The following is a 17101-nucleotide window of genomic DNA, read 5'->3' on the forward strand; positions in this document are numbered from 1 at the left end:
TCATGTGCGATACTTACATATTTTTAGGTGAACCCCGAGTTGATATCAAGGATAAAAGGGAGATTAGGGCAAGGTACAAGGACATGCCATAGCTAGGGTTTGGCAGGCAAGATTCAGCCTTGTGTGACAAGAGCTTGACATCTTCAAGGGGTGCACTACTAAGAAATCCTATGTATCCCTTTCATTCAAGGGTATTTAAAAAACCTCTTACTTGGTGAATTTTTCATGAATAAAATAACCCCTTTTTCTTTATAAACGTACGGGTTTTTTTTTTCAAAATCAATTAAAAAAACCCTTTTGTAAATGTATTTTTGTAAATTTACCTTAAAATTTTGAATTAAAAAACCCCTTCATTTGAACTCGCATGCAATACTTACATATTTTTAAGTGAACCCCCCCTCCCCCTCCGGGTTTTTGGCATAGGGGACCCCTTGGAAACTACGCAAAAAATAGCGGGTAACAACACACCGTTCGACCCATTTGGCATCCGATGGTGGTGAAACTTTGCACGTGGAGGGGTAGTAGCCCCATGGAGCCACTCAAAACATTTCAACCCTATCGGATGCCATACGAACGTGATGTCCAAACTCACTATTTTTTGCATAGGGTACCCCTTGGACACTTTGCTAAAAATAGCACACCATCTGACTTCCTAATGGTGGTGAAACTTTTCAAGTGGAGAGGTAGAAATACATGTGTGATGTCCCACCCAAGCCCACTATTTTTTGCATAGGGGACCCCTTGGACACTATGCAAAAAATAGCGGATGCGAACACACCGTCCTACCAATCCGGCATTTGATGGTGGTGAAACTTTGGAAGTGGAGCGGTAGAAACCCCATAGACCCACTCGCAAAGTTTCACCCATGTCGTACACCATATGGGTGTGATATCTATGCTTTTTTGCATAGGGGACCCATTGAGCACTATGCAAAAAATATTGGGTGCCAACACACCGTCCCACCCATCCAGCGTCCGATGGTGGTAACACTTTGCAAGTTGAGGGGTAGAAACTCCATGGATATACTCGCAAATTCTCACCTACATCTAATGTCATACCGGCATGATTTTCCACCTAAACCCTGTTTTTTTTTGTATAGGGGACCCCTTGTGCACTGTGCAAAAATAGCAGGTGCCAACACCGTCCCGCCCATCTCGCGTTCAATTATGGTGAAACTTTGTGAGTGGAGGGTTAGCAACCCCATGGATACACTCACAAAGTTTCACTAGCATTGGAAGCTATACGAGCGTGACAACCTACCCAAACCCGTCATTTTTGCATAGGGGACCCCTTGGGAACTATGCAAAAAGTAGCGGGTGTGAACACACCATCCCACCTATCTGGGGTCTGATGGTGGTGAAACTTTGCAAATGGAGGGGTAGAAGCCCCATGGACCCACTCACAAATTTTCACCCCCATCGCACACCATACAGGCATGCATGACGTTCCCACCCAAACCCACTATTTTTTGCATAGGGGACCCCTTGTGCACTATGCAAAAAATAGCAGGTGCCTGCACACCGTCCCGCCCATTCAGCATATCTGATAGTGGTGAAATTTTTTTAGTGGATGGCTAGCATCCCCATGGACAAAATCAAAAAGTTTCCCCACATTAGCTACTACCATAAGGGTGTGACGTCCCACCCAAAACTGCTATTTTTTGCATAGGGGACTCCTTGGGCACTATGCAAAAAATATCGCGTGCCAACACACTATCCCGCCCATTCGGCATCCGCCGATGGTGGTAAGACTTAGTGAGTTGAGGGGGTAGTAATACCATGGACCCACTTACAGAGTTACTTTGGCCTGAGCTAAATGACATTTGCTAGGATTAAGCTGCCCATCCAAATCATCCAATCTCTTCAAAGCCAACCTCAACTTCTCATTATGAATCCATCTGCCACTATATATACAAAAAAGCATTAATAAACACTCTGATAAAATACCCTGAATACAAAAATCATCAATAAACACTCAGATATAAGACCCTATAAACAAGAAACATCAATAAACACTCTGATAAAAGACCCTAAATACAAAATTCATAAACCTCTGAAAGGTTGCAGGGGCATTTGTTAGAATGAAGGGCCTAACCTTGTAAGAAGAACACCAAGACAAAGAAAGTTTTGTCAAACCATGGCTGAGTTCAATACAAATTATGGCATCTCTAGGGATCCGAAACCGTTAAGGTGGGTGGGATCAATTGACGTACATGGAGTGGTTCAGTCATGCCAAGAATCCCAATCAGTATCGCATTAAATGTAGCCATATCAGCAGTGATGTCTATGAGCATCTGATGTTGTTTCATAACAAAGTGTACCAAAAGTGTTCTCTCACAAACATGGAGATCACTGTAGCATTTTCCAAGGGGTATGTGAAAGAGTTTAGCCCTGTGGTTATTGAGAGTGGTTCGGCCATCCACTTCAAATGGGTAGCATTAGCTGTCCAATATTTCCAAGACATGCAAGAGAAATGCTATTATGAGAGCCATTTTAAGAAATGAAGGATGCATAATTCTCACTTGCAAGCTCTAGAAGAGCCTAAGTTGTTTGAGGACTTATGTGATGAGGAGTTTGCCACATCTAATCGTACACCTACCATATTGGAAACGATTGCCAAAGCCACACCCCTCTATCATCAAACAACGCGTCACTTGTTTAAGAAGAAGGGAATACGCCTTGGTCACTCCACAATGCCGTACCCATCATTTACAGACCCAAATGACTTGGAGAGGATGAAACCTTCATTTGAGGAGGCTCTTAAGCAAGGCCCAAGAAGATCTAAGAAGTGCACAACATGAGTTAGAGGCTGCATATGCCACGCACAAGGATGCCGTATTTAGAACATGTGCTCGAACGAGTTATGGGCAAGGAGGCTTATAGCTTTTTGGATGGATACTCAGGCTATAATCAAATTTTGATTGCACCCTCAAATCAAGCACCCAGGGGGGTATTAGAATTTTAAAACCCTTACATCCAACCACCTTGCAGTAGCCTAAGAATGTGCATGAAGGGGAGGTGTTGAGAGATATGGTGCCATGGAGGACAAGAAAGGTAGGGAATGAATGTAAGTCCAACAAGTTGCCGAATAAGCAAGAAGGAATTGTCTCACATGAGCTAACAAGGCCAAGATTTACCCACCTCATGTAAAAGGGGTCACTTTCAAGCAAGTTCTCAAGTTTTTCTATTAGTACAAGTCTTAGTAATCTTGTAACGTAACTAAACTTGAGTCTAAAGCTTAATTTGTTCTTTTTCTTATGATTATGAGTTCATTAAGGCATCATCCACCTTATCTTAGGGTTTTTCATCAATTCGTTAGATTAGAAACTCCATATCGATATCTTGAGGTGCTGTGTTTTCAATAACAAATAACTTCCCTAATCGACAAGACATTGATTCCTCCTAGAGAAAGTTGTGCAGCAGTTGCCACTCTCTGAAGCTTGGAATGATAAACTCGAGTGCCAATAATTGATCCAACCAATGAGAACATTGATTCCTCCTTGAGAAATTCATGCAAAAGTTGCCACTCCAATTTGAAGCTTGGAATAACAAACTCCATGGGCACATTACACTAGTAAAAAATGGGTGTGTCTAGTTACTACCTTGTCTAGAATGCCCAAAGTGCAAAGTTGAACTTCTGGTTCCAAGCAATACCTAATTTGTTGACTACCTTCTTCAAGTTTTTCTATAACACCTGATTAGTAGACTCTGATGCTTTACCATTGGCATGTGAATAACATATTATGGACTTGTTGTGGATAATATACTTCTTGTGGACAATCACGTGTTATTACATAAAATTCTAGATCATTTGATTAAAAAAGTATCCATCCTCCTCACTCACTAATTTGATTAAACACACAAATCTAGTCGTAATCATCTCATATAAAACCTTACCATAGATGTGGCCTTATTTTCTTTGAGGGCGTTGGCTTCTGCGCACCCATTTGGTGCAATAATATGTAGCCACCATAATATATCTGGTGTCGATTCCCTATGTTAGGGGTTTAAAAAACCCAACAAAATCCAACCCCCATTTTTGAAAGGGTTCAAAGGGAAATACTACTTTATTCGGCATCCTCTCTCTATAATATTAGGTTGAACCAACCTCAAACAAAAATCATACATTTTCGCATGCTTCCCTACATCTTTCAATACTGTCAACCCACCACCATAAGCTTGCTTAAAAAATCTTTCAGCTCATTATAGCTCTAGAGGAAAGTGGCCTTTAATGCTTACTCCTTGTTATGTCCGTTTGCCACCATGAGAAATATAGGTTGCTCATAGTGTTGGCTCATGGTGTGGTACACACCATGAGCAAACACCATGGTGTGGTATGGTGTTTGCGCATGGTGTGTGGTACACACCTCCATAAAATTTATTCTATCCCCATCTTGTATAGTTAGCTTGTAACCACCATAAATGTCTTACTACAAAGAGCCAATCTCTTACAATGATCTCATGACATTCCTTCTAGAAATCCTCCATCAAATAAGAACATCATCATCTCATTGTACTAGTCCAGGGTAAATAAATATACATCTGAAAATTGCTCTAGCACACCATCTAGAGGTTCAGCAAAACTTATATGAGATTAAAAAACAATAATAACATGTTCATTACGAAGCCTATGCTGAATTGTGAATCAAATTCTTACAAGAGCAAGTCCATCCCACCATCTTTCTTATCAAATTTGGCTTATACATCAAATATAATAAGGCATAATGATCCACATGGAAAACAAAGTGATTGCCCAACAAATAAGATTGATTGAGTACACAAGTTCAATGGCCTCCCTTTCAACTATAGAGTAGTTCTTTTTTGCACTTGAATAGGCCTGAATTAGCCTCCTAGGAATCATCTTGGAGCAAAATACATGCTGAAGCTTTGCCTTGTCCTCATTAAGCAAAGGTAGAAATGTTGTGAATACCCTCATCAAAATGTCCAAACATGCATACAAATCATAGCCTTCATTATCATCGTCATCTCCCTCAATCTCCATAAAAAATAGCCAATAGGTTAGAGACACATGATTGCCACCAAGAATGTAAGAGAGATGCCCTCATGCGTACTGTGTGATAGAAGGAGTCCTTGAAGAGGTTCCACCAACCATCACACCCACATTCATGCACCTCTTCATATCTTTATTTATAATGTTTTTTACACATAGGTTAAGGTTTTCAAACCTTAGTTCATCAAAAATAATAAAGTGAACTCTCCTTGGTGCACTACACTTTGCTTATCCCTAGAGCATATTATTACATGAAGTGTTACTATAATGAAGTGCTAAGCCATATAAATTTGGCATCAAAATAGAGAATGTTAATATTATTTAGGGAATGTTAATATTACTTAGGGATCTCAAACTCATGTGTAAGAATGTGCAAAAGTAAGGATTTGGGTGACATATAATAACCACCTTTTTATGTGAAGGGGTGTCCCATAAGATTTAGTGACCCTTCATATCAAGTCAAGTGTCACCACATTAAAGTTCAGCCGTATGGGAATAAATGAATGAACCTTGTATCATTAGTAGTCCATACTAAAATGTGATCTAAAATGAATCAACCTTGAATGACGTAAAATGTGAGAAATACTAAGAGTTCTGTATCTTTTGAGCTCAAAACTTCTTAAGTCCATACCCTCGATATTAGCCATGGAAAAGGCTGATTCCCCCTTCTTGTGAATGTCACCTTGGAATAGATTCGAAGGGAGGAAAAACTCATTGACAGAGCATTAAAAAGAGTGCACATGATAGAGGGTCCACCATTAAAGAGAGTGCACATGATAGAGGGTCCACCTTGGAATAGTGTTGAGAACTCATAGACAGAGCATTAAAGAGAGTGTATAGGACAAGAACTCGTGATAGAGTGTAAGATAGCACAAGAGTTTAATGGAAGGGGTTTTACTTTTCATAGTGTTATAATAGAATGTGTGTGTGTAAGGCATTTATTCATGGAAAGATAGAAGAAATTTCCTACATAAGAGGTACTTTTATTAGCCTCAAATTTACAAAAGATATTTCTTACATTTCTATAATTTACATTTACAATTCCAAAGAAAAAAAACACGAAGGAAAAAAAGGTGAAGTAAGATAAGAGAAACGACAGTGATAAAAGGAGAAGATAAGACAACAACGCTTCAGGCAAGGTGCTTGCTTTTTCTCGTTGATGTGTGATGCTCTCACAAATCCTTGCCACGTTATTGTGGAGTGCCAACGATGCCTGTCGTCCACCACTGCAAGAGCTTGGCCGCTGTCCATTTTGTTGCTCCACTGACTGGTTTGTAGATTTTGTTGTAGAATTGCGTGCGGCGTTCGCAGCTGGACACCTGATCCACCAGGTCCTTGATCGTGCTGCCGTTGTGCTTGAGCTGGAAGAGGCTCCTTGCCAGCTTCAAAATGTCGGCTCCCGTGGACGTGGTAATGGAAGCAGTAGGATCAGAGCTACCTGTGCCGGGCTGATCACCCTCACCTCCGCCACCTATCCTGCCGCACATGTGCTCCAGATCTTCCACCTGCTTTTGATAAGACTCAAGGAAGGCTCGTAACCTCTCTATGACCTCCATGTTGACGTTATGGCGCATCCTCTCGGCTGCTATCTGGTGATCCACGTAAGCTTTCATGTCGTCGTTGTACGGTGCTATGGCATTATTCTTGAAGAAGAGAGCGAACCTTGCACACGCCTGCGTTATCGCATCCAGCTCCTCCTGCCATTCCTTGCAGCGATGCTCTAGCTCTGATATCTTCAGCTCCTGCGCCTCCTTCTTCTTGCTCTTGTTCTGTAGCTTCTTCTCGATGTCCTTGTTCACGACCTTCCTGGGCACCAGCTTAGAGTTGTAGGTCATGCGCACATGCAACTTGTAGTCACAACTGCACTTTTTGCACTTCCCCTTTGCATTCATGGCTTTGCAGAACCGCAGAGCTTTCCCCATCGCAAGCACCTGAGTAACTTTGGAGAAACTGCAAGGCTCATGGCACACGTGCTTGTATTTCATTTCGATCTCCCCACCGGCTGATTCTTGCTTCTCGCAACACCCATCGGAGGTGCAGACAGTGCGAGCGCCCTTGTTGAAATGCACCGTCTCCAAGTCGAGCACCTGATCACCTTCCACCATGCTTTCCAGCTCCACAATGCTTCCTTTGAATTTCTCCAGATCTGTCTTCATCGCATCCCATTTTGCTAAGTTTTCGTGAATTCTGACGGACACATCCGCCAAGGGCTGTTGCAGCTTCGACACCAGGCTCGCTGCGTTATTGAGGGACACAGTCTCCTTAACCTTGTGAGGCCGCAGAGAGAGGAAGTGCTTCAGCATCCGCTCGCATTGCTCGGCCGACTTGCTCCAGCTCTTTGAATACGACTCTTTGTCGTCTGTGGAGAAGAAGAACCCCTCCTTGGACGCTAGCAGAAAGCGGAACGCTTCATTGTCCATGCAGTAGACTGTTCTGTCATTGAAGGCAATTTGAACGTGCGGGGGTGCGTTGTACACTTCGTGGAGCATTGTCTTGAGGGGTATGACAGTTTCCCCTGGTGTGTAGAATGTGCTTCTTGAGTTTGTGAAGAGAAAGACGATATTCTCACTGGCGCTCTTGTGCAGGTGGCGGAGGAGCTCTCTAATACAAAACCTGAAGGTAACTGTCAAGCGTGGCGTATTGGGTTTGAGCATGACACAGATACCATGGATCTCTGTGTAGTGGGTGAGGTAACCAAGCATGTTTTGGAAATTGGCTGCGTCTTGCTCAACGCCACGAGTGTCGCCCACGCCAGGCGTGTCGATGAGATGCACAACCCTGTTGTTGCTGAGGTGGATCGTGTAGCTGCGGCAGGCTTGCGTTGCGGACTGGCCCTCATTACTATGCTCATTGGGGTCGGAATGCATGAACTTGATCTGATGGGTTCGGAAAGTCTTCTGGTCTGTGTGGGTGAAGGCCATGGGAATCAGCCCTACCAGTTCATCAGCGCATTCTGCACTTTGCAAGCTGTCGAAGGTGAGGTAATTGGCGAAGGCGTTCACGAAGGTGGACTTACCAACGCCAGTCTCACCCAGCAACAGAATGTTCACCTGCTGTGGAGGCTCCTGCCTCTCCAAGATCTTTCTGATGTCCTCATTAGCAGGAAATGTGACGTACAGGGGGCCATGCTTCTCGCTGCAACATCTGAAGGAGCATGCGCTCACAGGAACACGGCCACACAAGCAATAGAAGAAGCCATCCTTGCCATACTCGATGTACCCCTTGCATCTCTCACATGCCCAGTCTTGTATGTCATTGGGACATGACTCAATGTGATCTGAATGCACATGGTGGCCAGGGCAATAGGTCCGAAGAGGTATCCTAGCATGGGGAGCTTGCACATTCACTTCATGCTTAACCTTGCTGCACACCAGGTTCTGTTGCGAGGCCCTCATCGTCAAGGCATCTTCGGAGATAAGATCTCCATTCCTGTACACGCACACTCTTGTTTTGGAGTGTACGTCCGCCTGGTTTACCTGCATAGAGAAACGAGTGGCAGTCTCTGGGTCACCTGCATCTTGACCTTCCCCGCATCTGCTTTGTCTATGAAGGTGCCAGAAAAGGTCCCAGTTCTTTTTCCACTCGTCCGGGCGTCTCTTTACGCCTGGCTCCGAGTAGGTCAGAACGACCTCCCATGTGTTACGGTGAGACAGGAGGAAACTCTCCCGGTCAGTATTGCTGCTTGTAGACGTGGAGTATCCTTCTCTTGATGCTGCTTGCAAAACATACTGCACCCCTTGCTTCTCCATGTCAATGATGAACATGAGCTTCTTCACATGAGGGCTCATGAATGCTCGAACCTTCGCAGGCGAGAACCGAGACTGATTGGAAAATTCTCTCATGGTTTTCTCCAGGCCTGCAGCGTCGCCCATATGTTCTGAGCGGATGGCGATGATGTTCTTGCAAATTGCCGCTCTGAGACTAGCCTCTGCTTTCTCCATTTTGTTTCTGAACTCGAGGATCTCTTCGATCTGGTGGCTGGGAAATGCGGCAGAGTAATGGACGCTCACATCTTCACAGAGATCATTCAGGCTCTGCTTTGTGATGTGCAATTCGTCGAAGAGGCTCTCCAGGGCTTGAATAGCGGGCATGTGGAGGCCCGAGAGGGTGTAGGCTGCTTCTGGGAGTAGATCAGGCATCTGGAAGAGCTTGAGAAGCTCAGAGAGGGGGTAGAGGATGAATTGAAGGGGTCGGCCTCTTCCTCCATTACAGTTGTGGATGACCTGGGGTATTTTTGACATGAGGGTCCATGCCTCATCCAGGTTCTTTGGAAGCATCATATCTTCCTGGCTATCAGGCAGCACATCTGCATGTACACTGAACTTGAAGTTCTCTTCTCCTTCTACTCGGATGCGTTTCCTGCTTGCCCCCGTCTTGGCCTTTGCCCCCACAGCTAAACCAGCCCCTGACACCAACCATGTGCCAAGCTCACTCAGACCAGCAGACAGCTTCCCCTCGATGCCCTTTGCATCGCCCCCAATGCGACTCTCACTCTCCACAGACGCGTACGCATGTGCCCCCCATTTTATTCCTACCACGAAATGAGTCGCTTGCATGTTATTCGCCTGGCGCAGCGCATCTAACGACACGCACTGCCTAAACTCCTTGTGGGTCAAATTGATCGACTCTTCCTTCGTCCGCACCTCGAACCTCAGTGTAGCCTTTACTGAACGCAAGCTGGACTTGAGATCCTTCAGATAAGCGGCGGAGCCTTGCAAGCTTACCATCCCCGCCAGGAAGCTTGCCTTGAGCTGTCCATTGAAGCCAAATCCTTTAAACACCTCAGAATACGTATTATTTTTCATAATCTGGCAGTCATAGCGCTGGTTGTCCATGCATTGTGTGATTCCTGATGGTATCTGTACTCAAACAGACAGTCGAAGTAATTTTGATGGGCTTAGTAAGCATAACGAATATTAAGGCGCTATTAAATGCTTCTTTATCTCTTGTGATTAAAGAAATTGGATCAAAACTCTTATGTAACATAGCTAATGAGTCGCTCATTTAACAGTAATTGCATCAAAAAGAGAACAAAGAATTATCCATGTTCAGGGTCAATCATGCCCATCGTGAAGGAAGAAAAGATGACTAGCTTACCTGGGATTGACTGAAAATTGATCCTCCACAGAAGCATTCTTTGCGCGCATCGTAGAGGTCGCCCAAATGGCCGGCCCGCCCCAATGCTAATCTCACATTCTGATCCGCCTCAGTCGGCTCACTAGCCATTGCATCTACTGCTCTCGCAGGAGCATCATAGCTACGCCAAACAAATTTGATCAGCTAATAAATCACACAATTAATTCCGATCCGAAAGACAAGAACAGAGTGCTAACAGATTACTTTGTCCTCCGATGATCACTGTAAGAGCTGCTGCTAGGTTCTTCCGCCGCTTCCTGTGAGTTGCTTATGATGCAGTACCCTTCCACGATGAGTAGCACGATGACCATGGGCCAATTGTACATGCTGAAGAAGATGATAACCAGGAACACTAAACCGACAGGCCCATTCAGCATTCTGAAGTAAACGAGAATCATGAAAAGGAGAGCTATGACGAATCCTGGGGTGTACGCCATGCGAAGTGAGGGAAAATGGAAGGCTATTACGTTAGAGATGGTATCCTGGCAAAAGAGCAAAGCCTTTTAAACACGAATCGTGATCGTGAAAAGATTCTTGACTTACGTGTTGGTCCCGTTTCACGCGGTTGCTGCGTTAAAAAAAAAAAAACAAAGAGTTGACTTACGTGTTGGTCCCATTTCACGCGGTTGGTGCGTTAAAAAAAAAAAAAGACGGGACCATGCAAAAAGCTGTCCTTGTCCTGCTTTTGTCCTTTGTGCTTTTAATTTTTTATATTTTCAAGAAATTAAATACTATCTCCACTCGCACTCTATGGTTGTCATCTCATTTTACCACATGTAAGAAGAGAGAGTTAAAGAGAGTTGAACTAGCTACATATACATACAAGTACATGCACACTCGAGCGTGCACACACACACACGTGCATGTATGCGCGTACACACATGCACACACAAGTGCATGTGCATGCATACAAGTACATGCACACTCGAGCGTGCACACACACACATGTGCATGTATGTGCGTACACATGCACACACAAGTGCATGTGCATGCATACACATGTACACACACGCGCACACACATGTACATACATACACACACAGGTACATAGATGCACACCTACACTCTTGCGCATGCGCACACTAAGATGTACACGTGCATACATATGGCACACACGTACACACACACACGCACACACGCACACTCTCATGTGTGCACACAAAATCGACACACACCCAATCACACACATAAGCGTACGTGCACTGTTATGAGAATCACACTTGAGCTATTAGAAATTATATTTCTTATTTTATATCGGGGACGCCCATGTATACCATGCCAGTGGGTATGTGATGTGATATCATGGTTGCCTATTTTCATGACAGCGTTGGGATTGATTGATATGACAGCATTTTGGGCTTGTGCAGGCCTGTCCCGGAATGTGGTTCACTGGAGATGATATCAGCGTTCGGCAGCTTGGTTGTGTACGTGTCCCTTTAAATGAATGGGCACTCGAAGGTGTATTCAAGTGTGTGGAAAGCGTGGGGAGCAATTAAAGATTAAAGGGCCAAGGTCGCATTGAATATGGTGTGAAAGCATTGAGGAGGCCATCTTCTAGGCCTTAGGAAAAATAAGAAAATAATATTTAACGTGGCCAATTTGAGAAAAGACACATGGCTGTTTGCCTTGCAGCCAACGTTGGCCAGCACGTGAAGGAAGGATCGCGAGAAGCTGGTGAGTGCGGGTGATGCGCAGCTGCAAACAAAAAAGTGAGGAGGCCGCCTTGTTTTTTTTTGGGGTCTCGGGCGTAGCAGCAGGCACACACAGAAGAAGCCGCCTTTGCAGCCGAAAGCGCTGGAGCGGAGAGAGAGCCGACGTTGGGAGTTGAAGGCCACCTGGTAGAGAGCTGGGGGCTTCTCGGACGAAGCCAAGGTGCTGTAGCTGCTGCTGGCGAGAGGAGAAGGCCCCAGAGTGTGGTCGAGCTGCTGTTGGTAGCTCTCGAGGTGGTGGTCGTCTGCAGCAGCCGGCAAGGAAAGCGAGGGCGGCTAGTAGCGCAAGAGGAAGAGAAAAGCTTAAAGCTGTCTGATGCGAAGAGCTGGTGTGGCTGGCGGCTTCCAAGGTAGTGGCGGAGGCTTTGGAGGTGATGATAATGACTTGGAAGTGGTGGTAAAGAAGGCACGGGGCCCTGGGGCGGCTCAGTAAGGGTGATGGCCGTCTGCAACAGAGAGGAGCAGAGGCTGGGCGAATAGCAGAGGGAGGAGGTTGGCGAAGAGGGAGCTTCACCAAGCGAAGGAAGATGGTTGGTGTTGGTTTCGTGGGTTGCTGCCGCTACTGATATAGAACGAAGCGGGCAAGTTTTTTTGTTTTGTTGGGTGTTGCTGCTTGGCTGGTGGGGCCGGTAGCATTGCAGAGGTGGTGCTTGGGTTTGTTGTGAGGCTGGCAGAGGATCAGCACACAGAGAGAGAGAGAGAGAGAGAGAGAGAGATGTTTGGGTAGCTGCTGCTGCTGGCGACACACACAGAAGTGATGGGCTGCAGAGAGTTGAGGGTTAGCTGGTGGGGCACCCTCTGAAGAGAGAAGTGGCCAGGTTCTTTCTGGTGTGATTGGCACAGCATGCAGGTGAGAGGTTCATGGTGATTGAGGATGTGATGTATCCTCGGCAGTGTGACAGGTCAAAGTGTTGATGTGTGTGGTTGTAAAGGCTTGGTTGTCAGACGCAAGGTCGTAATTCCTGAGGCAGTGTGGCCGTGGTCAAATTCCCTTGGCAGTAAATCTGAGCCTGAGTGTTTGTATGGTTGTGTGAGTAAAGCTTCTGTGTCGGAAGAAGCTTGTATGATGTGTTGACTGGGAATATATTGCTGGGTGTTTACTTTGTCTATGGTGCCCCTGTTTTGTGCTGTCTTTTTGGTGTGGGTGGTGTGGTGAACAGTGAAAAGTGTTCCAGCCAGTGGTGGCTGGTGGTGCCTCCGTTGTGTTAGTATTTTCCAAGTTTGGGAGGTGAAGGGCTATAGAGGCAGTGGTCTTTTCTTCTTGTTTTCACCTCACATTCTTTCTGGTGCCCCCACTAAGGATAACTCTGGTGTTGTTCTTTGCCTAGAAGGGTGTATGTCCCACTGAGGAGAGCTCTGGGATTGTTACAGGTTGTCATGATGTGGTCTTATCTTGAGTTTCATGGGAGGAAGGGTGAAGATGTGTGTGACTTTTTGGAGCAGATGGAGTTGGCATGCATTAGCAATCATGTGACAGATGAAGAGCAGGTTTTGAAGCTAATAAAGATTTTCTTGAAGGGAGATGCCCGAAGCTGGTTTAAGGATTTTGAAGCACAGGATGCGGCATGTGAGCTACATGGTGTTTTGACCTTAGACAGGTTGAAAGAAGGTCTTTTGGAGCATTTTCAACAAGCGGAGGATTCTAGTGTGCTTTGGCAGGAGTTGAGCATCTTGAAGCAGGTCCATGGGCAATGGATGATTTTGTAAAGGTATTTACATGTTTGTGGGGTAAGTGGTGTATGACATTGAAGCAGGAAGTTCCTCCTATGTTTCTGAAGAAGAGCTTGTTTATTGATGGTTTGCTACCCCATTTGAAGGCCAGGATTGAGTTGAAGAATCCCAAGTCATTTGATGATGCAGGTAGGGTTGCTAGGGAAAAGGAAGGCAAGATTTTGAAGCAGATGGAGATGGGTATTTATCCGTACGAAGGTGTTGTGTTTGCAAGGGATACGCATGTAAAATTGGTTGAGGTGGATAAAAGGCCTATACAGGTGCAAACGGGGACGTTTTATATGCCTTCTGATTTTTTTCCAAAGTCTTTGAAGCAGGTGAAGGTGGATGGAAAGCAGGATGAGGAATCTGGGTCAAGGTTTGAGACTTTTGCAGATAAGGAGTTGCGAGTGGATTCTTCTTCGGATTTGGATGATATGCATGCACATGGAAGCAAAGAGGATGATGCCTTGAGATTGGCTGATGATAAGAAGGAAGAGGAGCTGGATATAGAATGCTTTGAGGATGATTCTTTGCCAGATTCTACAAGCGAGGAGGATGGGGTAGAGACTTGTGATGAAGTGAAGATGGTTTGCAATGCGGATGTGGAGAGTGTGGAGGAAGATCCTATTATTATGGATTTTCTTGGACAGCTTGATGGTGGTCTGGTACCTGCGAGATGAATGATGAGGATGTTTTTCCATTTGATGCATTATGTGCTGGGGAGTCTTTGGACGATGATACCAGGGGAGTTGGCAGTGAAAAGATGCAGGGGGGAAGAGAGCTTGAGCTCTTGCAAGCACACACACACACTCACAAAACCCTAATAGAGAACACACAAGGTGAGAGGCTGAAAATCTTCTTCTTCTCTACTCAACACTCAACACACCATATACAAGAATAAGAGTACACACAATATGAAAGGTACTCAACCAAATACATACACGGGTTCTCTATAGTGTGAACCCGACTAAATGAGCTGGCGCTATAACTATGCCAGTCTCTAGAGTGGCTGTCACACAGCCTGTCATCCCACTGGCCGCATATCACCCAAGATCTCACCAACCATGCCAGTGGTGTAAGTGCGGGGCCTATCCCCCAGGCGGGTCATCAGTGTCCACCGCCTCACTAGAGCTCGATATCTCAACAGGCAGCACTCAAGAAGGTATGCATGTAGATTTGGCTGATGAAGACCATTGTTAGGAGAGTATTGTGCCTGAGGATGATATATGGGAAGTTGCTAGCCTTGATGAGCAGGAGCCAGAGATGGAGATGGATGCAGATATGGTCGAGAGTGTAGCTAAGGCTTCCTTGCGGGTTGCTAAAATGCTAAAGGCAAAGTCCATGGATGACAAGGGTTCTGAGCCAGTTGAGCTGTATGGTTGTGAGATGCCTGAATTACAAGAGCTGAAAGTGTTTGTGGACACTGCTATTGGAAAGGATCTGGATTTTTGTGTGCAGAAAGGTCAGAAGTTTGGAACCTGGCCTTCACAGGTATTGATGGATTGGATGCTAGATGCTGCAATGCCACAGGTTTTGAAGACGAGGAGGTTTGTTGTGGGTGAAGTGGACGAAAATGATTTTGTGGTGCATATGGTTAATGTTTGGTATGCAGTGATGCAGCCATTGTGTTTTATAGATATTGGGAAATGGGATGGTGAGTTGTTGTTTCCTTTTGATTGTGGTGGATAGCTATTGGACTTTATCTTTTTACTGTTGAGCATGAATGCTCTAGCAGATGGGGGGTTGGCAAAGTATGTCAAGCGTTTTTCTGAGAGGTGTTTTGGGCTTGTGTACATATGGAATGCGTGGCGTGTGGAGAGTTTTGCCCGGGAATGCCTTGGAAGATGTACAGGGTGGACGGTTTTCATTTTGGGCTTGTGCAGGCCTGTCCGGAATGTGGTTCACTGGAGATGATATCAGCGTTCGGCAGCTTGGTTGTGTACACGTCCCTTTAAATGAATGGGCACTCGAAGCTGTATTCAAGTGTGTGGAAAGCGTGGGGAGCAATTAAAGATTAAAGGGCCAAGGTCGCATTGAATATGGTGTGAAAGCATTGAGGAGGCCATCTTCTAGGCCTTAGGAAAAATAAGAAAATAATAATTAACGTGGCTAATTTGAGAAAAGACACATGGTTGTTTGCCTTGCAGCTAACGTTGGCCAGCATGTGAAGGAAGGATCGCGAGAAGCTGGCGAGTGCGGGTGATGCGCAGCTGCAAACAAAAAAGTGAGGAGGCCACCTTGTTTTTTTTGGGGCTCTCGGGCGTAGCAGCAGGCACACACAGAAGAAGCCGCCTTTACAGAGCTGGAAGCGCTGGAGCGGAGAGAGAGCCGATGTTGGGAGTTGAAGGCCACCTGGTAGAGAGCTGGGGGCTTCTGGGACGAAGCGAAGGTGCTGTAGCTGTTGTGCTGGCGAGAGGAGAAGGCCCCAAAGTGTGGTCGAGCTGCTGTTGGTGGCTCTCGAGGTGGTGGTCGTCTGTAGCCGCAAGGAAAGCGAGGGCGGCTGGTAGCGTAAGAGGAAGAGGAAAGCTTGAAGCTGTCTGATGCGAAGAGCTGGTGTGGCTGGCGGCTTCCAAGGTGGTAGCACAGGCTTTGGAGGTGATGATAATGACTTGGAAGTGGTGGTAAAGAAGGCACGGGGCCCTGGGGCGGCTTAGTAAGGGTGATGGCCATCTCCAACAGAGAGGAGCAGAGGCTGGGCGAATAGCAGAGGGAGGAGGTTGGCGAAGAGGGAGCTTCACCAAGCGAAGGAAGATGGTTGGTGTTGGTTTCGTGGGTTGCTGCCGCTGCTGATATAGAACGAAGCGGGCAAGTTTTTTTGTTTTGTTGGGTGTTGCTGCTTGGCTGGTGGGGCCGGTAGCATTGCAGAGGTGGTGTTTGGGTTTGTTGTGAGGCTGGCAGAGGATCAACAGAGAGAGAGAGAGAGAGAGAGAGAGAGAGAGAGAGATGTTTGGGTAGCTGCTCTGCTGGTGACACACACAGAAGTGATGGGCTGTAGAGAGTTGAGGGTTAGCTGGTGGGGTACCCTCTGAAGAGAGAAGTGGCCGGGTTCTGTCTGGTGTGATTGGCACAGCATGCAGGCGAGAGGTTCATGGTGATTGAGGATGTGGTGTCCTCGGCAGTGTGACAGGTCAAAGTGTTGATGTGTGTGGTTGCAAAGGCTTGGTCGTGAGACGCAAGGTCGTAATTCTTGAGGCAGTGTGGCCGTGGTCGAATTCCCTTGGTAGTAAATCTGAGCCTGAGTGTTTGTATGGTTGTGTGAGTAAAGCTTCTGTGTCGGAAGAAGCTTGTATGATGTGTTGACTGGGAATATATTGCTGGGTGTTTACTTTGTCTATGGTGCCCCTGTTTTGTGCTGTCTTTTTGGTGTGGGTGGTGTGGTGAACAGTGAAAAGTGTTCCAGCCAGTGGTGGCTGGTGGTGCCTCCGTTGTGTTAGTATTTTCCAAGTTTGGGAGGTGAAGGGCTATAGAGGCAGTGGTCTTTTCTTCTTGTTTTCACCTCACATTCTTTCTGGTGCCCCCACTAAGGATAACTC

General features: G+C 45.9%; 1 protein-coding gene across 1 annotated transcript; it reads right to left on the reverse strand.

The window, feature by feature from the left end:
• Positions 1–5965: 5965 nt before the first annotated feature.
• Positions 5966–10624, reverse strand: LOC147607067 (uncharacterized). Its single transcript, XM_086791607.1, has 3 exons — positions 10351–10624; positions 10108–10267; positions 5966–9869 (listed from the first exon to the last, which is right to left on the reverse strand). Exons 1-3 carry the CDS (start codon positions 10581–10583, stop codon positions 6201–6203), a joined length of 4062 nt encoding a protein of 1353 aa, XP_086647733.1. The 5' UTR covers positions 10584–10624; the 3' UTR covers positions 5966–6200.
• Between the last annotated feature and the right edge of the window lie 6477 nt (positions 10625–17101).

This window comes from Cibotium barometz, chromosome 56 (genome assembly GCF_041138505.1).
Source record: "Cibotium barometz isolate CiBa-2024 chromosome 56, ASM4113850v1, whole genome shotgun sequence".
Lineage (NCBI taxonomy): Eukaryota > Viridiplantae > Streptophyta > Polypodiopsida > Cyatheales > Cibotiaceae > Cibotium > Cibotium barometz.

Excerpts from the sequence above, each read along its gene's own strand:
- LOC147607067 (XM_086791607.1), bottom strand. The coding sequence starts at position 10,583 with ATGGCGTACACCCCAGGATTCGTCATAGCTCTCCTTTTCATGATTCTC. Across the intron at positions 10,268-10,350 it reads AGTGATCATCGGAGGACAAA|CTATGATGCTCCTGCGAGAG; the intron begins GTAATCTGTTAG and ends TGTTTGGCGTAG. Across the intron at positions 9,870-10,107 it reads CAATTTTCAGTCAATCCCAG|ATACCATCAGGAATCACACA; the intron begins GTAAGCTAGTCA and ends GTTTGAGTACAG.